General features: G+C 42.4%; 1 protein-coding gene across 2 annotated transcripts in view; it reads right to left on the bottom strand.

Moving 5' to 3' along the window:
- The window catches only part of SEL1L (SEL1L adaptor subunit of SYVN1 ubiquitin ligase), a 54,876-nt gene extending 32,120 nt beyond the window's left edge, over positions 1-22,756 (bottom strand). For both annotated transcript variants that reach the window (XM_007519243.3, XM_060181265.1), the window contains exons 1-4: positions 22,578-22,756; positions 15,703-15,740; positions 14,714-14,945; positions 1,907-2,074 (exon numbers count right to left, since the gene is read on the bottom strand). In XM_007519243.3, coding sequence (XP_007519305.2) covers positions 1,907-2,074; positions 14,714-14,945; positions 15,703-15,740; positions 22,578-22,647 — 508 coding nt within the window. In that variant the 5' untranslated portion in view covers positions 22,648-22,756. The remainder of the gene's footprint in view (positions 1-1,906; positions 2,075-14,713; positions 14,946-15,702; positions 15,741-22,577) is intronic.
- Between the last annotated feature and the right edge of the window lie 416 nt (positions 22,757-23,172).

Raw genomic sequence — 23,172 nt, 5'->3', positions numbered from 1 at the left:
CAAAAGTTGATGTATTAAACTGGAATACCTAATCACACTAGTCTAGATCGATAGATGAAATATATATATATATATATATATATAGAGAGAGAGAGAGAGTTACCTTCTAGGAATGCTAAATATTCTGTGCGGATCATTACTCTGTGGAGTTAAGTTCAAGATCTTTCTTTTACAGTTAGGACTTCTTTCTTAAAGATACAGCTTGTCTGTAACTGCTTTATACTGATAGTAACACTTAGGAAAGTAGGCTGTCTTTAGCACATGCTACCTTGACACAGTATACTGCACTTAAAAGTACCCTCCCTCCCTCCTTTCCAGAAATGGGAATGCACACTTGACTTCAACACTCCTACGCTGACCTTTCATTCAAGACAGAGACAGATAGCACAATAGCCCTGGACCTTCTCCTGGTGGCACGCCCCTCCCATGTGGTGCTGGGGTTGGAGCCTGCACCACGCAGAGGCCCAAACCATGCATCCTGCCCAGTGAACGATCTCTCCACATTTCACTCCAAATATATATTTTAAATGTTTTATTTATGGATTGATTTTGGATAGAGAGACAGAGACAGAAATTGAGGGTAAAGGTGGAGATAGAGGTGGGAGAGGAAGAGATACCTGCAGCACTATTTCACCACTCATAAAGCTCCCCTCTGCAGGTCTCGGAGACTGGAGAACTGGACTCAAGTCCTTGCACATTATAATATGTGTGCTCAGGGGTGGCTGAGTGGTAGGTAGCGCAGCAGGTTAAGCGCACCTGGTGCAAAGTGTGCAGGGACTGGCGTAAGGATCTCAGCTCGAACCCCCAGCTCTCCACCTGCAGTGGGGTCGCTTCACAGGCGGTGAAGCAGGTCTGCAGGTGTCTGTCTTTCTCTCCCCCTCTCTGTCTTCCCCTTCCATTTCTCTCTGTCCTGTCCAACAATCAGAGCTATGACAACAATAATAACTACAACAAGGGCAACAAAATGGGGAACATGGCCTCCAGTGGATTCATAGTGCTTCAGTGATAACCCTGGAGGAAAAATCAATGGTGTGCTTAGCCAGGTGTGCCACTACCCAGACCTATATATACGTTTGCTAAAATAGCTGCTTTTCTTTCTTTTTAATTATACTTATTGGATAGAGACAGCCAGAAATCAAGAGGGAAGTGGATATAGAGAGGGAAAGAGATAGACACCTGCAGCACTGCTTCACCACTTGCAAAGCTTTCCCCCTGCAGGTGGGGACCGGGGCTCAAACCAGGATCCTTGTGCATTGTAACACATGCACTCAACTAGGTGCGGCACCACTCGGCCCCTTAAATATACTTATATAAATATTTATTTATTCCTCTTTGTTGCCCTTGTTTTATTGTTGTAGTTATTATTGATGTCGTCGTTGTTGGCTAGGACAGAGAGACATGGAGAGAGGAGGGGAAGACAGAGAAGGAGACAGGAAGACACCTGCAGACCTGCTTCACCGCTTGTGAAGCGACTCCCCTGCAGGTGGGGAGCCAGGGGCTCGAACCAGGATCCTTACTCCGGTCCTTGCGCTTGGCACCACTTGCGCTTAACCTGCTGCGCTACACCCGACTCCCCCAAATATTTTCTACACTTGATCTTAGCCAAAAGGCCAAGAAGTGATTACCCCAAATATTTTTTAAAAGGTACTTTTTCTTTTAACAGCCTCTCTGAGGGCTTACAGAAATGGTGTATGCTGACAGAAAATCATCTGTAAACAAAAGCACTGGCGTGAGAAGCTCCCCCAGTCAACAACCTAGAATTAAAGTCGATACACTGCAGGCTTCTGGCTCATAAATCCAGTTCTTCGGTGCATAACCACGTCAGCACCACAGACCCTCTCCGACCATGGTCTAGATAAAAGTCTTAAAGGCAAGGTGGGTGTGCCTCCCAGCAGGGCGTACTTACTTTCACAGAAACCCCACTTCTCATCAGCCTTGTAGTCATAGGTCGTAGCACACCACAGCCTGCCGTCTTCCCTTCCGTCTGGTGTGCATTCGTCATATTCCTTATCCATGAAGAGAAAAGGGAAATGGCAGGGCTCCCCATGTGCTGTGCCTTCAATGGCCGTCAAAGCTGGGAAAGGGGGAGAAAAACAAAAAAAGACAAAAATATAATAATAATAAGCACAAACAGAACTCTGGTGTTCATGCATTTAATACCGTCAAATCCAACTATCTGAACTTTTAAAAATGAAGACAAAGCATTTGTAGTGGGGACTGTAATAGGACTGTCAATGAGTTTAAGAGTGACTTGAGCACAAGTCATCTCAGTAAACATGAACAGCATCTTTAACTAGCTTAGAATTTCTGAAGGGGGCCAGGTGGGCGTGTAGCGGGTTAAGTGCACATGGCGAGAAGCTCAAGGACCGGCATAAGGATCCAGGTTCGAGCCCCCAGTCCCCACCTGCAGGGGGGGTTGCTTCACTAGCGGTGAAGCAGGTCTGTAGGTGTCCATCTTTCTCTCCCCTTCTCTGTCCTCCCCTCCCCTCTCAATTTCTCTCTGTCCTACCCGACAACAATAATAGCAGCAACAACAGTAACAACAATGGAAAAAAAATGGCCACCAGGAGCAGTGGATTTGTAGTACAGATAGTGAGCCCAGCGATAACTCTGGAGTAAACAAACAAACAAACAAACAATATTCCAGCTTAATTACTGGGGGGGGAGCTCTTTAATCAATTCCACTGTACAACACCCCTCTTTTCTGTGTGAACACAAGGTAATTTCTTCAATCATATACAGTTGTATAGGAAAAATGCTCCCCAGCCAAAGTTAATCACTCACTTGCGCCTCTGTGATCCTGCAGCATTTTATTAGAGTGCCAATCAGTTCTACTAAGGTGCCTTCTTTACCATTCTCTAACTCCCACTAGACTTTGAGCTTGTTCAAGGGGAGAGATCATCTCTCTAATGTGCTCTGTGAGGTATTTCTGATATCTTCTCGGTGTTGAGAATTATGCCAGGAGCTGAATAAGGGGTGGGGCAGAGGTCTTTACTACATTGAAATGACTATCTAGCCAGGAAGAGTCAAACACAAGTTGACTGAAGTTACAGAACGGGGGCATCTCCTTTGACAGGAACTCAGGTTCACATGAAAGCTCAAACGTGTGGGAGGAGGGGGAGGATGAACGGCTGGTATGGGGAGAAGTATTTTGGACAAAGGGAATAGTGTGTGTTGAGGATAAAGACAGCACAGCATGTGCCGGAAAATAAGGAGCCAAGAATGGCTGACCATGAAGTCTGACTGGCCAAGGAGAACAGGCTAGAGAAGTTGAACTGGAGAGGTGCAGACAATTCGACTTCATCCCAAGAGCCATGGAAACGTTCCTAGAGCGGGTTTTAAAGCAGGGGTGAAGGGTCGCACTTACACATTCTGAGCAAGGCTCGCTTGCAGGGTGGCCACTTTAAAGGCTGCGACAGTCTCATTGAGAGTTGAGGGTGTTCACAAGAGAAGAATGGAGCAGAAGTGACGGTACTCAAGGGAGCAGATACGGTACTACCTAGTGGTGGGATGTACTTGTGAGAGGACGGGAAAGATAGGAGGTTTCCAGGCTCGGGCCCTCAGGAAGTGACTTGCCCTTATTAAAATACAGTGCAGGGCAGGAGAAGCAGCTTATTGCCTAGGGACCAGGTGGACTGGAAGACAACAAGCTTTGAGACTGCTACAGCCAAAGGGGGTCATGATACAACGGAACAGAACAAATGAAGCCAGTCTTGCAGCTCTTCAGAGGGAGTCAAAGAAAAAGACCAAGATCACGCATCAGAATGCTGGGTAAGACACGTACTTGACCACAGGAGCAAGGCTGAGTCTACTGTCACATATGGTTTAAGTCTAAGTACTGGTCAATTCCCACTATTTGGTTTTACACGGTGACTTAGGCAGCAGAACTCACTGGCTGAGAGTATAGGTTCTGGAGCCCAAACACATGAACAAATCCTCCCCCTTATTTGTTCAGGGAAAAATGATTCATCTCTCTCTCTCTGGCCATGAAAGTATTTGGAGATAATCCCCTTATTTAGCTGTAAGTAGGGATAGCAGTCCTTGCTGTGCCTCCCAAAGTACTCAAATGGTACATGTAACCAAGGAAATGGTTCATGAAATGGCAACTGTTATTACTATTACTATTATTACTATTATATGCACTCTGAAAGACTACAGAGTGTATACTTCTTTTACCATTAAAAAAAGAACCATCCTAAGATACTGACTTGGTAAGTTTTTCCAGGCACACCTGCTTAAATACACACACACACACACACACACACACACACACACACACACACACACTCACACACACACACTCACACACACACACACACGCACACGCACGCGCACGCACACGCACACACACACACACACACACACACACACGCATGTTCAAGGACCCGGGTTCAAGCCACTGCTCTCTACCTGCAGGTTGGAAGACGCTTCACTAGTGGTAAAACCGTGCTACAGGTGTCTCTCCTCTTTCCCTCTCAGTTTCTCTATCCTATCCAATAAATAAATTTTAAAAGTATTTCCAGTAAGGAGACAGAATATTTTTGAAGTCATTTACCAATAAAAATTATAATCCTGATTATTATAATTATAATAATATAATTTATCATCCTGAAAGTCACTGACCAGAGGCAAATGGAATCTTTATCTTTGATCTGTCTGTACTTTTTAAAAAAATATATTTATTTATTCCCTTTTGTTGCTCTTGTTGTTTTATTGTTGTAGTTACTGCTATTGTTATTGATGTCGCCATTGCTGGATAGGACAGAGAGAAATGGAGAAAGGAGGGGAAGACAGAGAGGGGGAGAGAAATAAAGACACCTGAAGAAAAGACACCTAAAGACCTGCTTCACCACCTGTGATGTGAAGCTCCAGCAGGTGGTGTGCTTAACCTGCTGCGCTACCAACCAACTCCCACGAAAAGACTTTCATGCTTGAGGTTCCAAGGTTCCAGATTCAACTCCCTGCACCACCAAAAATCAGAGATGAACAGTTGTTCTAACTGAAAAAAGACAGATGCAATGTATTGCTAACAAAATTCTGATCTGCTTTAGAAAGCCAGAATCTGTACACCTGACTAATTAAACAAGATCAGTGGTTTAAAAGTTTTTTTTTTTTTTTTTTTACAGTTTTCTATTTAAAAAGATTTATTTTTCCCAGTAAAAACCAAACAGTTCATCACGAGAATTTTAGTTTGCTCTAAGTTACATTTTTCAAGTGACTCAAGTACATGAATGAATTCTCTTTCATGTGATGGGACCATATGGCAGAAAAGAGATGAGAAAGAACCAAGGGTTTTGGCAACAAAAGGCTTCACTTGATGAAGCAAGAGAACACCCAGAACACACTTGCTCCATGAATCTAGTTAAAACTGAGTCTCTGGAGTCGGGCGGTGGTGTAGCGGGATAAGCGCACCTGGCGCAAAGTGCAAGGACTGGCGTAAGGATCGCGGTTCTAGTCCCCGGCTCCCCACCCCCAGGGAAGTCACTTCACAGGCGGTGAAGCAGGTCTGCAGGTGTCTTTCTCTCCCCCCCTCCCGTTTTTCCCTCCTCTCTCCATTTCTCTCTGTCCTATCCACCAACAACGACATCAATAACCACAACAATATTAAACAACAAGGGCAACAAAAGGGAAAATAAATAAATATATATAAACAAACAAACAAAAAAACTGAGTCTCGGGGAGTCCGCAGCGGGTTAAGCGCACGTGGCGCAAAGCGCAAGGACCAGTGTAAGGATCCCGGTTGGAGCCACCGGCTCCCCACCTGCACAGGGGAGTCACAGGCGGTGAAGCAGGTCTGCAGGTGTCTGTCTTTCTCTCCCCTTCTGTCTTCCTCTCCTCTCCCCACTTCTCTGTCCTATCCAGCAACAACGACATCAATAACAACAACAATAACTATAACAATAAAAAACAACATGGGCAAAATATTAAAAAAAAACAACCTGAATCTTGGTCATACCTATGTGTTCACTAGTGAGCTACCAGAAAGAAAGTTAGTTTCTCTGTTATTTTCTCCAAGCAAAATCAAACCGGGAAAATGGCAATTACCTTCTAAACTTGTTTTAAAGTCTTCTAGAAGTGACTGACTGAGAGTTCCTAGTTTCAAGTCAATTTTCTCAAGCAAAAATTCTTCATAATAGTGTCAGCTGCAGGGTGGAGGGTGATAGCATAATGGTTATGCAAACAGACTCATGCCTGAGGCTCCAAAGTCCCAGGTTCAATCCCCCGTACCACCATGAGCCAGAGCTGAACAGTGCTCTGGTTTAAAAAAAAAAAAAAAAGCATTTGCTGCGGTTAATTGTTCTCTCCATGAGAAATTCTGCAAGGATTTCAAAGCTATCATTTAGGAAAAGCCGCCCTCAGTTTTAAAAACAATGGCAATCAGAGCTCTCACATCATGAGGCTGACCTGTAATGCAATTTAAGTTAATGACAGCCAGAAATTAAATCTGACACTTGAGTATTAAGGGGGAAATGTGTTTACAAGTCAACTCTAAGCCTTCAGGCAAAAAGTCACATGTTCTAAATGAGGAATCATTTATATAATAAATGGCCTCATTTTATAATAGTCAAAATATCACAACCTGTCTGGACCTTGAGATGAAGAGCTTTAACTTGTAGTATTTGAGAATTTGTAACAGTGAAGAAGATGCCTTATATTTTAACCAGTGAAAATATGTTCCTACAAAGTCAATTAAAATCATTCAAGAGAACTAGCAAAGTAAAATAAATAATTCTATAATATTAGAAACATAGAACCAAACGAACTAAGAGGTGGTGAACAGGAAAAGGATTAAACCAACTCTGGCATAGCCCTCATATGGAAACCTGGGCATCAGTGCCAAGGGAATGAAAGGTCACTAGAGAATAGTGTAGAAATAACCAGAGATCAAAGGCTGAGTGAGCCCTGGCACAAGCTTATGTTTCACGATCAGGCAGGTTCCAAAGAACCAACGGACAAGTGAAGAATGCGACTTCCCAGACAGGAAAACATACTAGTGAGTGGCCAGTAAGACAAGGACCAAAAGCGAACCAGAATGAGAAAGTCAGATATGGGGCTGATAGAAGAGAATCTGAAGCCAGAAGCTTCTGGTTTTTAAGATCTAGTAAGCTTCACTGGTGATGGAAAGAATACAAGGAAAAGAGAAAAATGTAGAGTAGGCTAGAATTTGCCTTATGTACTGAATCAAATATCCTTCTTGGTCAATTTCAACTATAAAATCAAAACAAAAGAAAAAAGTCAACTTTTTGAAAAGCTATCGATATTCAATAGAACTGTCTTACTGTAACTCGTCAAGTTTAAAAACCTCAACCAACCATCACCCCAAATCCCCAAAGCACTAAGAGTAAAGCAACAGTATAGATAAGGTAAATTTCATGCCTGAGAAAAAGCAAACGATTTAGACTGACTGAAGATACACTTATTGTCAGTTGGGAGATAAACTACAGTTAGTTCTGACAGAATACCAGTGCTATGTGATTCGCTTTATGCAAACTGCTTTCAACCAAGGTTCAGTACTGCTAAACAGAGTTGAGAAATTACATATATTAATGAAAGAAAGAAGGTCTAAGTAGATTATACCAAGGCAGGCATGTTTCTTTAAGGCATAAGGAAAACAGAAATGCTGTGTGAAGAATGAACAAAATATAAAGATCAGATTTCACACAAAGCCCAGTTCTTTCTGGGAGAACTAACTAAGCACTCACCCATGTGTTAAGAAGAAAGTGACGGGGGTGGGTGGTGGCACATCCGGTTGAGTGTACATATTACAATGTGCAAGGCCCTGGGTTCAAGCCCCCAGTTCCCACCTGCAGGGGGGAAGCTTTGCAAGCAGTGAAGTAGTGCTACAAATGTCTATCTCCTCTCTCCTTTCCATTTCTGTCTGTCAAATAATTAAATAAGTAAATAAATAAATATAAGTAAATTCAATTAAGAGGGAGAATGAGGATGAGGAAGAGGAGGAGACAATGACTATCAGATGTCAAGCACTTGTCAGAGACTAGCTTCGGAAAACTACTATTTAAGAACAGTGGGGAGTCGGGTGGTAGCGCAGCTGGTTAAGCATATGTGGCGCGAAGCACAAGGACGGGCATCAGGATCCTGGTTCCAGCCCCCGGCTCCCCAGCTGCAGGGGAATCGCTTCACAGGTGGTGAAGCAGGTCTGCAGGTGTCTATCCCTCTCTGTCTTCCCCCCCCTCTCCATTTCTCTCTGTCCTATCATCAATAATAACTACCACAATAAGACAAGGACAACAAAATGGAAAATAATAATAAAAAAAAGAGCAGTGAATTTCTTTAAACAAGAGCTTCAAGGATACTGCTTAGAGCTTTAAAGTTCTGGTGAAGGTATTTCCTTAAAGATGGTCTCTAAAAGGAGTTTCCTCACACAAATGATTTCGTATACAGACAAAATAAAATTAAAGATACAATTATAACAACAATAAAAGAAATCTTTTCGTTCAAGTCAGAATCAGTTGTAGGCAGTAACAGCCTTTGCTCCTTTGACCATCTATCCTCCGTGTAATCAAATTGCTAAATTAAGGGATGTGTCTTCAGTGCCTCACTTGTCCAGGTAAAATTACAAAGCAGAACTGTCATATGACTACTCAACCAGTCTGAGCACTTCAGAACCCAATTTTAGGCATGATTTAGTGAAGCTACACTGCTCTTTTGTGCCATTTAGAATAACGCAAGTTGTTGGTTAAGCTACCAGTAAAAATTCTTGTTTCATCCAATAGTAATGACTGTTAGGGAGGGGGAGATAGCACAGTGATTAGGCAACAAGGTTTCAATGCCTGAGGTTCCAAAGTCCCGGGTTCAATGGCTACCCTGCCATAAATCAGCTGAGTAGTGCTCTAGTAAAACTTACACATCACCACCACTGACAACAAAGTTAATGCCTGTGAGTAGGAATGAAGTTCCTTAACAAAAATTCAGGGCTAGGGCTGGGGAGACAGCATAATGGTTCTGCAGAAGCCTTTCATCACTGAGGCTTTGAGGTCCCAGGTTCAATCTCCAGCACCACCGTAAGCCAGAGCTGAGCAGAGCTCTGGTCTTTCTCTCTTGCTGTCACTAAAATGAAATAAATAATAAAAAACAAATTTAAGGGCTTTCTTTTACGTGGGGACTTGTGCCAATTAATTTCATGTCAATTTGGCTAGGCCACAATAGCCAAATATTTGATTACACACCATTCTGAATACTTCTGTGGAGTTCTTTTTGGATGAGATTAACACTTACATCAATGACCTTTAAGTAAACTGCACAACCTTGTGAGTGTACCTCATCCAATCAGCAGAAGGTCTTCAAAGAACAAAGACTGACTTGCCCTAAGCAAGAATGATTTCACCTAACAGCCACTTTTTGGCTCTGTTTTCTTCTTCTTCTTTTTTAAATAGTTTAATATTTATGTTATCTTAATGAGAAATACAGAGAAAGACACACGAGGTGGGGGCGAAGCTGGCACCATTTACACAGAGAAACTGTCAGCAGATCATGCTTAGTGAGTTATTTACTATAGGGACATTCTCACTAATCACTGCCCTTCTTCCAGAATGCAGAGTCCTGGCTGGTTCACTAGCAATTCTTCACCCTTTTCTCACCTTCTCTGGAGCTAGGGATGGCCTGTGACTACTGAGAAGGCTCCTGCTCTTCTGATATTTCTTCAGGACTGGGGCCTGGAGGAACAGCCGTGGCCACCATCTATGACCACGTGGAAAAGCATCGTGAAGCCAGTTTACTAAGGAGGCTGCAGAATCCTTGCTGACGCAAAACCTGAGCTGCCAAACTATGGAATTCTGGTGATGTGAGCTAGACCTGCTTCATGCATGGACAACCAAGCATTCTTTTTTCTTCCTTCCTTTCTTTTAACTCTTATTTATTATTGGATAGAATAGTGGAGGAGGAAGTAGAGAAGGAAAGAGACAGACACCTGTAGCCCTGCTTCACCACTCACCCCTGCAGGTGGGGACCAGGGGCTTGAACCTGGATCCTTGCACACTGTTAACTAGCTGTGCCACCACCTGACCCCACCAACCATTCTAAACTGACTGTGTCAATAGGGAACACCACAGTGGAATCAACTTCTTCTGTATGACTATTTACTGGTTTCAACCAATACAGAGATGACCTACAGAAAATAATTAACCCAATAGGCATGACTGCTATGGAAAAGCAGGCATTTGGCTGAAATGTGGGAACGGACAAACTTGATAGATGTCTCACTGGTAGGTGTGACTCACTCTTTCTGAACTGTTCATACAAACTGTTCATACAAACCATGTGATTTGCATATTGGTACAAACAGTCCTATGCTTATAGTTTCACACATACCAGAAGAATCATTCTCAACTGTTGAAACTGTGAAAAAGAAATGTGTTATTGGGGCATAAGTTCCCATTTTTTTTTTTATTTGTGGCCAATCGGCAACTTGAAATTTAAACCCCAAGTTTGGGAAACAGAAATAGTGGTTTTTGCTGTGGCAGTGATAGTTTTGCTTATTGGAACCTCTGGAAAAAGGGAGCCAGCAAGAGAGACAATCTACAGATGGGGACCTGCTTTGGAGCTCTCGACAGCAGGAAACAGTCTGCTGCTCAGTGCATGTGAATGAAGAGGTTCGACTCAAAAGTTTGATGTGCGGATCTGGGGGTAGATAATATGGACTTGAAGACTGACAAAAAAATGGGGGGGCAGCACAGAACAGCCTTGCCGGTTGAGCCCTGCAGTGTCTTGCCTTTACTGCTGAAGAGAAGTCTCTCAATTTAAAAATATATAGAGAGATTCTAAAATATATATATAGATTCTAACTTCTTGGACCAGCTTCCAAGCTCAAACTGGAGATGGTCTGATACAGGTTTCCAGTGCGCTGAACTAAAAACACAGTTACAGGCTTGAGAAAAATGAGCTCAGACTCTGACCTCTGCATGTTTAGGATGGTCCCAGTGGGGCATTTCGCTGTGAGGAAATCATAAATTCTGGGCTGGACTCTGCCTGGGGCACAAAAACGCTCACAGGAAAGGGCTTCTTTGAAGGGACAGTCAGAAATCAAACTGTTCACTGGCTGTGTAGATCAACTATAGGCTTAGCTTGTGACTACTGCCTAAAGCTGCAACACAGACCACAGGGTCCTTCTGTTCACACTTGACAAATTTTCTACAGAGCCTCTCTGGACCATGTCTCAGTGCAACTGACTCCCTGTGTCTGGCTCACCCATCCTGGAAAAGAGGTCAATTTTTCCTAGGCTGCTCACTGGGTAAGTGACCAGGCTGGAAGGGGTATTCTGAAATTATTTGAAGGTTCAGGATTTTTCCTGGCCAGTTCTTAAATAGGGTGCCTTTCACGATTACAGGTGCAGAAACGTGTTTCTGTGGAGAGGCTTTGGCCCGCTTACTGAAAACTCCACCAGATAAACAGTCTAAATAAGTGAGTAGGAGATGGAAAAGTGCAAATTCATGATTACTGAATCGAGACACAAGTTTTTTTCCTTTAATTTAAATTTTATTTATTTATTTATTTATTTATTTATTTATTTATTTATTTTTTTGTCTTAGGGTTACTGCTGGGGCTTGGTGCCTGCACTATGAATCCACTGCTCCTAGAGGCTATTTTTTCCTTTTGTTGCCCTTGCTGTTTATCTTTATTATTATTGCTGTCATTGTTGTTGGATAAGAAAGAGAGAAATGAAGAGAAGGGAAGACAGGGGGGGGGAGAGACAGACAGACACCTGCAGACCTGCTTCACTGCCTGTGAAGCGACTCCCCTGCAGGTGGGGAGTCAGGGGCTCGAACCGGGATCTTTATACCGGTCCATGCGGTGTGTGCCATGTGTGCTTAACCCTCTGTGCTACTGCCCGGCCCCCAAGATACAAGTTCTGTAACAACCACAACCATCATGGAAAATAAACCTTTCACACGAGGCAGCAGGAGGAAAGAGGACATTGATAAATATGGGCTTCACCACTCATCAAGCTTCCCCCTACAGGTGGGGACCAGGGGCTGGAACCCTGGTCCTAGTGAACTGTAATGTGCTCTGAACCCGGTGTGCCACCATCCAGCCCCAATCTACCTAAGTCTGTAGAGCTAATTTTTAGATAAGAGAATGAATAGCATAGAGTAGAGAAAGTTAATGGACATTGCTAAAATATGATCAGATAGATTCTGGAAGTGGAAAAATTATATAGCACAAAGGACATTAATTGTCTAATAGCAACAACAACAAAAAAATCGTTAAAAGTTAAGAGAAACCTAAAATCTCAGTTTTAACTTCAACATTGATCCAAACAAGCCCATTCTAGTGGTCCGGGAGGTGGTGCAGTAGATAAAGCAGTTCTGGTTCTTTTTCTCTCTCCTCCTATCTCTCTCATTAATAAATAAATAAAATCTTATAAAAAAAACAAGCCCATTCTAAACAGACAGTTGATATAACTGAGAAAACTGAACAGAGACTGTGGATGTTATACTAATAGTTTGGTTTTTAGAGACACAAATCACAAATGAATGAGGAGCGTGTACAACTGCTTTAAAACGCTCTTGGGAAGTAAAAAAAAAAAGAAGCGAATTAAACTGCAATATTCAGCAAATTTTTCTATGGTGCTTTTTTTTTTTATTTTTTAGGTCTTTCTACTTGCTTGTTTTGGGTCACTGCAAACGATTGTGTGCTTTTGCTTTAAGGTGTTTATTTCCCCTAACTTATGGGCACATGCGCACATGCACACATGCACTCTGTCTCACCGAACCGGGTCTGTATCTAAGCTCTGTGGCTTTGTTAGGAGGTGCGCCTCGACAAAGTTTTTAAAAATGAACATAATACTTATTTGTCTGAGGGATAGGAAAAAGAGTAGTTTCAAAGGAAGAGAACTACTTTTCTGAAACATATAGCAATATGTAACAAAGACTTAAAGTTATATTCAGTCCAACAAATTTACCTCTTTCTTTTTTAAAATTCCTTTTCTCTCGACCAGAGCCCTGCTCCGCTCTGGCTTTTGGCTGTGCTGAGACCTCTCAGGCACAAAACCTGTCAGCTGTGCTGAACCATTGTGTGCACCCCTACCCTCCTGCAAAGTGACCTTCCCCCCCTTTTAGATTAGAACATGGACAGTTTGACTACCCTGAGCTGGGGGCTAGCACAATACCTCTCATGTGGTACCAGAACTGGAACTGGGGCTGTATGAATGGGAGTTTTCAGAGATGTGCACAAAAGTTCAACTGAAACACCCTCTAGGCAAAATCAACAAAGCAAGCACTGACATTGTCCACAGCTTAATTCGAAGTCAGGGCATATGTACAAATAATTTTCTTTTCTTTTCTTTTCTTTTTTTTTCTTGCCTCCATTGTTATCGCTGGGGCTTGGTCCCTGCACTATGAATCCACTGCTCCTGGAGGCCACTTTTCCCATTATCATTGTCCTTGTTATTGTTGTTATTACTGTTGTTGTTGGATAGACAGAGAGAAATTGAGAGAAGAGGGGAAGACAAGAGGGGGGAGAGAAAGATAGACACTTGCAAACCTACTTCACCACCCGTGAAGCAACCCTCCTGCAGGTGGGAAGCCAGGGCTCGAACCGAGACCCTTATCCTGGTCCTTGCACTCTGCACCAAACATAGTTTTCAATTCACATTTAATCTTCACTGCTAAATAGTATGAAGTGATATGGAATGATAAGGCAGGATGGTAGGTATGAAATACAGGATGTACAGTAATATATAAATCTGGACCCAAGTTAGACTTCCTAAAACTATTCCTACATCTAGAAAAAGCTGAAAAGAGAACTCTCCATGTGGGGCCAGGTGGTGGCTCACCTGGTTAAGCGCACGTTACAATGCACAAGGACCCAGGTTCAAGCCCCCAGTCCTCACTCCCCACTGCAGGGGGAATACTTTTCTAGTGGTGAAGCAGGTCTACAGCTGTCTCTCTCCCTCTCTATCCCCCCATCCTCTCAATTTCCAACTGTCTATCCAATAAATAAATAAAGATAATAAGAAGGGGGGAGGGGAAAGTTCTCCATGATACAAATAGCTGTTATCTCCAGGTGACAGACAGGACTAAGTTGCTCATTCATGAGTGCGGAGTTTTTGTAATAAAAAGATGCATTCTTATAAGTTCAAATCCAGATCAATTCTCAAGAGTGATTAATATTAAGTAAGTATGATTGTGATCTTTGAAATAATAAGCTAAATGACAGAGGATGACAGAACAGAGCAGAATGGACATGTTAACAACTGCCTTTTTAAAGGAGAGGTATTTTGCATACTGTTGTGAAAAAGATCAGGTTTAACTTTCTGTAAATACAAGATGTGAAGAAAATAAAGGAAGAGGAGTAAAGTTTTACATAAATTTCAACTGGGGAGGGGTAAACACCTGAATCAAATTACTTAGAATGACTAAAAAACTATTGTCGTAAAAAGACCTGACACAACTGTGAAAATCTCCAACACTGCTTGTTAGATGAGTCTCCGTTTTGCATACTGCTCTGTCACAGCCTTGCACGTTAGCATCCAGAATGAACTGTCAATGTATTAAAACATGGTCTTGTCTACTGATTTTCACTTGTGTAATTTGGGTTGACTTTGATGTGTTAGAATCTAGAAAATCCTGTAAAACTACATTCTACAAATGATATGCAGCTGATAACAGGAGTTCTTAGGTGTCATCAGAGATCTGAGATGTCTCCGGCATGATGAAGCAAAAGCAAAAAACAAAAGAAAAAAATTCCAAACTACCTGATTTCCGTCCTTTCGTGGGTTCCTCATAGTCCTTGTTTTCTGGGGTTGGAGAGTCTAGGAAGCTGATGTCTTCAGTGACAGATTCCTCTTCTTGGACTCTCACCTTGTCACCTTCTTCTTGGAGAGGTGGTTCCAATTCAGGTTCTTCTGAATCAACAAATATCTGACCAGCAACTACTCTGCCCGTTGAGCTGTGGTCCTTCACGGACTCATCTGATGGCAGAGAAGTCTGGGACAATAAAGTGTTTTATATTTAATAGTGCCATGACTTCCTGAACTGACTCTCCTCATGTTTACTAATCCCTATACATCTCTCAGTGGATCATTCACTCCTCTCTATAGGCTTTGGTATGTGTTCACCATGTGCCATCAGCAGCCTGACCCTGAGGTTTTCAACTTAGATGCTATTTACAACACAAAGCCCTTCTTAATACCTTAAATGTGGCTGTCTGGGTGAGGCTCTTTCCCAACAGGCCACTAATGTATCTTCTGGTTCCTCTATAGGAGCCCTGTGCACTGTGATTTTTCCTTTCTTGTCTAATCTAGACAGCAGGAACCATAACTGATTTGTATCCTTGGTGATGTAACAAAAAGCCTTTTCATTTTATCGATCAATTTAAGTACGCAAGCAGAGTACTTTTTGAAAATCAATGTAAGTGAAAACAAGTGACAGAATTAAGCCTCTAAAATTAAAAATAAATAAATAAAGCCAACCTCTCAGTTGGCAATAAAAATGTTATGTCAGAAGCTTTCACATCTTATATACACATACAAATTGAAATTAAACCTAAAAGCTCAATACTTACAAATACTATTCTGTCTTAGTTTTACCCCCAGAAGAACTAGAATTAAGATTGAAACAAGCTATCTTTTTTATTAACCCAATTTTGTTGCTCAAAAGATGATTTCTTACCCTTTCGAGGATACATAATACACTCTTTCAAATCAAGCACGAAATATAAGTCAGTGCAAATTTTTCTATATACCTTGGAATCTAAGGATTCATCCTGGCCACCTTCTTCATCTGTAAAAGAATTTTTACAAGAATTTAGTCAGCTTTCTTATAGGCAATTACTAGTACAAGTAAAAGAAAGCATCTGGTAAGTATAATAACTGAGATGCTGGGTATTAAATTTAGAATTATCTAAAAATTGGTCATATTCAGCAACTATTCGGAAAGGAGTAAGAAGAAAAAAAAAAACGGGGTTTGGGTATAGTTTTTCTCTTTCTCCAGGAAGGACCAACCACAGGTAGGAAGACTGACCCCCCCCCCCCCCACTAAAAACAGACACTTATTCAGAATCACACCTGGTCTTTTGTTCAATGCCTAGAGCCACACAGCTTCTTTTAGTGCAGGCAGTATGCAAGATTACCAAGGATGAAAACTAAGAAATATGCGATGGCAAAGCTGCCAAACTCAGGTTGTAGAACTTGTGTTTTACTTTACTAAGGAGTTAGCAGATACAGTTAAAAGCTAGTATATATTCCCGTACAGATCTATTTATGAAGAAAGTAGCTTGTAACTAAACAATGCATCTAGTTGATCCACACTTATCAAATTCATACACGCTGCTCTGGTTTGGTTTGATTAATTTCCTTGATATTATTCCTTTCTTGATTTCCTGGTATTACTTGGATTCGATCAATAGCTGCTTGATAGCCTTTTTCCTGCTGTTGAGTACAAACACATTTAACAACCATGTCCGAGCAGACACAAACATTTGATCTTTGTGTCCTGGCCAGTTTAATGACTGTCACATGGTCACTAAGCTTCCTTCTTATTCTTAAACTTACCAGTTTTTTACGTAAGAGTGAGTTGCAGTATGCTTACTCCCCAAGCTGTATGAGGAATTAGCTAGTAGACAAAATTCTGTTAAGACCATATGCTTTTTACTAGAAATTTTGGGTTATTAGTTACCATTTGTCTTTACTACTCTAAACATTACTTCTTTCTTTCTTTCTTTCTTCCTTCATTCCTTCCTTCCACCTTTTGTTGCCCTTGTTTTTATTGTTGTTTATTTTTATTGTTGCTATTGATGTCATTGTTGTTAGACAGGACAGAGAGAAATCGAGAGAGGAGGGAAAGACAGAGAGGGGGAGAGAAAGATAAGACACCTGCAGACCTGCTTCACCACCTGTGAAGCGACTCCCCTGCAGGTGGGGAGCCGGGGGCTCGAACTCAGGGGTCCTTACACTTTGCTCCATGTGCGCTTAATCTACTGCACTACCACCCGACTCCCCTAAACATTACGTCTTTTTTTAAATAAAGATTTTTATTTATTTATTAATGAGAAAGATAGGAGGAGAGAGAGAAAGAACCAGATATCACTCGGGTACATATGCTGCCGGGGATCGAACTCAGGACCTCATACTTGAGAGTCCAATGCTTCATCCACTACTCCATCTCCCAGACCACTAAACATCACTTCTTAACACTCTAAACTTGTAACAAAAAACATGCTTTGGAGTTTGCTTATCCAAGTACTAAGCTAACGTTAAGTCCTGTAACCATCTCATTATTTACAAAATATACAACTGTGTTTCGCATGATTTATTTCTTTTGGATATTTGAGGAAATTAGTCTACTTGAGGATTTGCTATATATGAAAGTGCTGTCAACTCAAAGACGTTAAAAATTATAGTGACTAGTCACATGTACCATTTTTTAATTTAATTAATTGATTTATTTTCACCAGAACACTGCTCAGCTCTGGCTTATGATGGTGACAAGGATTGAACCTGGGATCTTGGAGTGTTAAGCATTTTTCATAACCACTATGCTATATCCAGGGCCAGATTCACTGCTTTACTATTACTTTTCAAATACATTTTGTTTCTGGTGGGTGGTGACAAGAGCACTGAACATACAGGTTTCACAGTCTCCATAACATTTAGGTGGTGAGACCAGTTAACAAGCATTCTTCATGCTAACTTCCTGATAATTTTCACGCACAGCCCGTATTCTAGCATATGGTTCAAGTTTCACTCCCAGCAATGGAATGAAATCATCTCTATTATATACAAACGCTGTTGCCAAATCAACCTATGAAGAACAGATGTTAAGTGTGCAAATATACATCGTTCCCCCGCCCCCCCAAATCTGAACTTTAGTCAGTAGATAAGGTCAACACCAGAAGCTACTAGGGATTAAGAGTGGCTGTTGACTGGCTACGGAAGAAGGGCAAATGCTAGAAGAAGAAGAGTGGCAAAAGGGGAGTTAAGCGGGTTAAGCGCAGGTGGCGCAAGTGCAAGGACTGGGTAAGAATCCCGGTTCGAGGCCCCAGCTCCCCACCTGCAGGGGCGTGGCTTCACAGGCGGTGAAGCAGGTCTGCAGGTGTCTATCTTTCTCTCCTCCTCTCCTCTCTCCATTTCTCTCTGTCCTATCCAACGACGACGACATCAATAGCAACAACAGTAATAACTATAGCAATAAAACAGCAAGGGCAACAAAAGGGAATAAATAAGTATTAAAAAAATTCTTTAAAAAAAAAAGAGTGGCAAAAGCTGCTTTTGAATTCTAAAAGACTTGGGAACTTGCAGCAGCAGGGCTATTTCATGTGCATTGCATCATGCTTCTCTGTTCTGTTTGCACAAACTAGTAACATATACTAAGGTGACTGATAAGAGATCTGCTCTCATTTCTTAAAATGGGAAAGTCTTTTCTAGATGGCAGTCTTAAGCCATAAGCTATTCTCAACTTTCAAACTCACATACCCATTCAGATAGCATTTTTAAAGGATTGCTTCTAGAAATGCGAAACTTCTGATATGGAGTAGTGAAGTAATGATTAAGGACACTAAAAGTATGCACAAATAAAACGCAAAAAGAAACACTCCTATTAAGTACAGATATGAAGCAACAGAAAATGCCAAAAGATTTCATAGATTTTTTTTTTCCAAAAGTAATGTTTCCAAAACACAGTGACTTCCATTGCTTTAGTTATCATACATTTTTCTTTGAAAAAGACCCATTTTCCTCTTTACAAATTCATTGTCTCACTTGTCATACTGTGAAACAGTGTCATCTGTGTCAGACTGTGACAGAAATTCAAGACTGGTACACCTTAAACATAGATATCTAAAGAGTTTGGTGAAGCACAAAGACATTGTGTTTTCTGCTTGGCTGCTGATTCTGTTCAGACCCTCGCATACTCTTTATTTTTGTTACTGCAAACCTGGGACTTGAATAGCTAGGTTGAAAACCAAGCTTTGTTACACGCTGCAAATGAACTCTACATAGAGGCTCCCCGTCACAAGCTTGCTCAGACTTCTTCTCTTCAATTGAGATAGTATAAGAGGATAATACCTCCACCCTATAAATGTGACTCGCAATTATGTTTTGCAAGAACAGAGAAATTAAACATTCTCTGCTATCTAAAACGTGTCATTTGAATATGCATCGTCAGTATAACAAACAAATATTAAATATTAATTTATGAATGATGACTAAAGAGAGAGAGAGAAAAAAACAACAACTCAGATTACTACTCTGGCATGTGTGGTGCCAGGAATCAAATCTGGGACCTTTTGTTGGTAACCCTTGTGTTCCACTTCTGTGCCACACTTCCTAGGGTGCTTACTACGACTATTACTGGAAATATCAAACAGCAGACCGACCAGATTTAAAAGACTCTTGTCACATTGTTTGGCTAAAAGAAATAAAACATTTGTCCCTTCTTGCGAAATTTAAAACAAGAATCTAGAGGCCCCACTGAGCTCAAATGTTACCATGTACAAGGAGCCAGGTTCAAACCCTCAGTCTTCAACTGTAGGGGGAAAGCTTCACAAGGGGTGAAGCAGGGTGGCAGGTCTCTCTCTCTCCTTCTCTCTCTCTCTCTCTGTGTGTGTGTTTCCATTCCTCTTGATTTCTGGGTGTTTCTATCCAATAAATAAAGATAATAAATTAGAAAAAAGAAAAGAAGAACTTCTAAGTGAGAAAAGGAAAAGATTTTTTTTTTTTTTTTTCTGTTTTCACTATTGAGAAAATGAAGCAGAAATCTTTAAACCTCTTCCTTTACCTTTATTCTAAGGGGAAAGAAAACATTTCTAACTCAAGTATGTTTTACACGCCTCTAAAATAAGATGCTAGATAAGAACTGTAAATAGTGATAGGATCAGTATTTCTCTTACTGGCTAATTATATTCAAAAAATTTGTAATCAGTGCACCCTGACCTGAATACTCACGAACGCTCAAAATTTAGGTCAGTGTACTATATATGCTTTAGTATACTAAAGCATAATAACAACTTGATTTTTGAACAGGAGCAAATTTGTAAGTTGACATCTACAAATGAGGTTGACATCTCATGTAAATAAGCAACTTAATAAAGAATGGGAAATTCATGTAGTCAGTCTATACAACTTTATCTCTGAGAAGTATTTAGTGACATTTGAACGTTGTGTGAGCACACTATCGCCTTTATTACCTACCTGTCAGTAAGTACATCTATCTTTGTTTTAGTTCTGGCTAAGTGAAACTTTTGCCTCTGCCAGAGAAATGCTTTGGCACAATTCAACATTTCTTTTTTTTTTCTTTTTCTTTTTTAATCTTTTTTTTTTTAACCTAAAATCTTATTTGATAGAGGCAGCCAGAAATCAAGAGAGAGGGGAGAGATGGAAGAAGAGAGACAGACAGACACCTGCAGCCCTGCTTCACCACTTGTGAAGCTTTCCCCCTGCAGGGAGGGACCGGGGGCTCAGCCAGGTGCGCCACAAACCGGCCCCCCAGACATTTCTTGAACCCGGTTCTTCCCTCACATCAGCATGGCCCACAGATTTTAACACTTCTGCAACAACAGCCTACTATCATATCCTGAGAATTCCAACTACTAGTATCATCTTCACTGACATGGAGCTCAATATAAATATAAAAAATTTGGCCAAAGAAAGATGCGGTAAAATGTACTTTAGTTTTCTTTAAATTCTGCAAACTGGACTGAAAGGGACATCTACTATGTTTTTTAGGCAGCAGTTCTCAAAATTTAAAGTAACGATTCACTTGTGAAGCTTGTCTAACTAGAGACATCCTTCCTTCTGCAACCTAAAACTGTATGTTAAACAAATCTCTAAGAGGGGCTCTGAGGCAGGTGATTCACAGATTCCTAATCGACCAGGTACCTGATACACTACACTCGAAAAGTTTCACTTCCTGCTTCCTTTGCACAAATTTCAAAAGTCAGGAATGTTTCAAGAGTTATGCAGTCTTAAAGAATTGGTCACAAATATCAAAGCATCGCTAAAAGGGGGGAGTGTTAATGCAGAGCCCAAAGCAAAATGTTTGCAATAAAGTAGTATATGCTTACTGCATTTGAAATAAATCTTAAACCACATTATGGGTAGAATTGCAGGTTTAGGATCCTTATTTTAGAAGCAGAATGACGTTATGGCATTGACTTTACAACTAGGACAGATAATTTGGGGATTCGAATAACCATCTGGGAAATTTTCTGTTGTGAGAAAAAAAAAGAATTGACATTTATACCCTGCCTTGTTTTAAAAAGCAAGCAAGCAAGCAAGCAAGCCACAGACAGCTGCCTTGCTAACTGAAGCAGATTAAAATTTAAAAGCTTTACTGGGGGCTGGGCGGTGGTGCACCTAAATGAATGCACTACAGTCTGCAAGGATGGGGTTCAAGTCCCCAGCCCCCACTTGTGGGGAGGAAGCTTCAAAAGTGGTGAAGCTGGGCCGCAGGTGTCTCTCTCCCTATCTTCCCCTTTCCTTTGCGATTTTATGACTGTGTCTATCTAATAAATAAAGATAATAGAAGAAAAATATTTTTCTTTTGAAAAAAATCTTTAATGTACTGTTTATTTTCTTTTTAACAGAATACTGCTCAGCTCCGACTTACAGTGGTGCTGGGGACTGAACCCGAGAGCTCAGAGCCTCAGACATGAAGTGTATTTGCATAACTATTATGCTGTCTCCTCACACCACATACTAATAATAATGCTGTCTTTACTATCACTGAGAAACACTCTAAAAAAAAGCACAAAAACAAGTTTTCAGATGGAAGCTGAACAAGTTATTAAAGAAGAAACATTTCTAAACCCAAGTAAAAGTCAGCTAAGGCGAAAAATCAATTAAAAAAAAAAAAAAAAACTGAAGCAGCAGCAGCAGCAGCAGCAGCAGCAGCAGCAGCAGCAGCAGCAGCAGCAGCAGCAGCAGCAGCATGCGGATGGCTGGAGTCATAGAAAACGTTACAGCGACTTGTTTTCATTTCTAACCTTCAAAAATACTCCGATTACTGTGCCCAAGCTTGGGGTCGGGAACACCATGGGACAAAGGGTACACGCAAGTTTCTCAGGGATATTTCTTTCGAGGCGACCCCAGCAAGAGCATGATCCCTACAAACAAAAAGCCGCGGGAGCATCGGGGGGAGGGGGGGGCTGTGCGGTCTGCACCACCCCGGGCAGGACCCGCTGAGTGACAGCTGCGCGCGTGTCAACCTCTCAACGTACAGACCCCAAACCCGGCCTCTCAGTCCCTAACGGGGCACAGAATCCGCAGCACAGACAGACAGACAGACAGACGGACTCCGAGAGGACTGGGGTGTCTCTGCAGGTGGAGGGCGGCCGGCTGTGCACCCCCGGGAGCAGGTGCCTCCCAGTCCCAGGAAGTTTGCTGAGCGGCGGGAGGTGTGAGCAGGGTGGCCGCTCCTCCTTCCCCTCCCTCTGCAGCTCCCCGAACCCCCACTCCGGACCCGGTCCACGCAAGTCCAGAGAGACCCCGCCAGCGACAGGCCAGCGCTGATGGGGCTGCAGAGCCCGGGGTCCCCGATCACAGCCCCCCAAGGCCCGATCCGGGGACAGAGACGGGGGAGGCGGTGTTTCCAGGCCTCAGGTGCGAGAGGGCGGATACTGACCCGAGGACGCCGGGGACGAGCCCAGCAGCGCCGCACAGAGCAGCAGCGTCAGCCCGACCCGGACCCGCATCCTGCTGGCGGGGCCGCTGCCACCCGCTTGGAGCCGTCGCTGTCGCCTCTGCCACCGCCGCCTCTCTCCCGGCCGCCACCGCCTCGCCGCGGCTCTTCCTGCTCTGGTCTCCTGCCTCCGCCCCTTCCCAGGCCTCCCTGCCTCGGTGCGCGGCCAATCCTCGCCCTCCGTTGTGGGCTCGTCGTCCAATCAGCGAAGGTGTTGCGCTCGCGGCTCTGCCCCGCCCCCGAAGTCATGCATTAACCAACCATCGTGCGCGTCGTCCACACTGGCCTTTCTGATTGGTCCACGGCCTCACGACATGGCCCCAGCTAATTGGTAGCGCCCGAATTCAACCTTTCGGAATCAGAAAGTGCGGGTCTAGGAGACTAGAACTACAACTCCCATGATGCTCTTCAGGGTCCCTCTCGGCGCGGGCCTGTGGGAAACGTAGTTCGTCCGTGGGCAAGCGCCGTAAAGCACCGGAGCTCATTGAGGTAAAAAAACCAAACATTTAACACCTGGGTTCAACCGCCAACTGCCACG

The sequence above is a fragment of the Erinaceus europaeus genome, chromosome 22, assembly GCF_950295315.1.
Source record: "Erinaceus europaeus chromosome 22, mEriEur2.1, whole genome shotgun sequence".
NCBI lineage: Eukaryota > Metazoa > Chordata > Mammalia > Eulipotyphla > Erinaceidae > Erinaceus > Erinaceus europaeus.
This window is presented reverse-complemented; position numbering and strand designations above follow the sequence as displayed.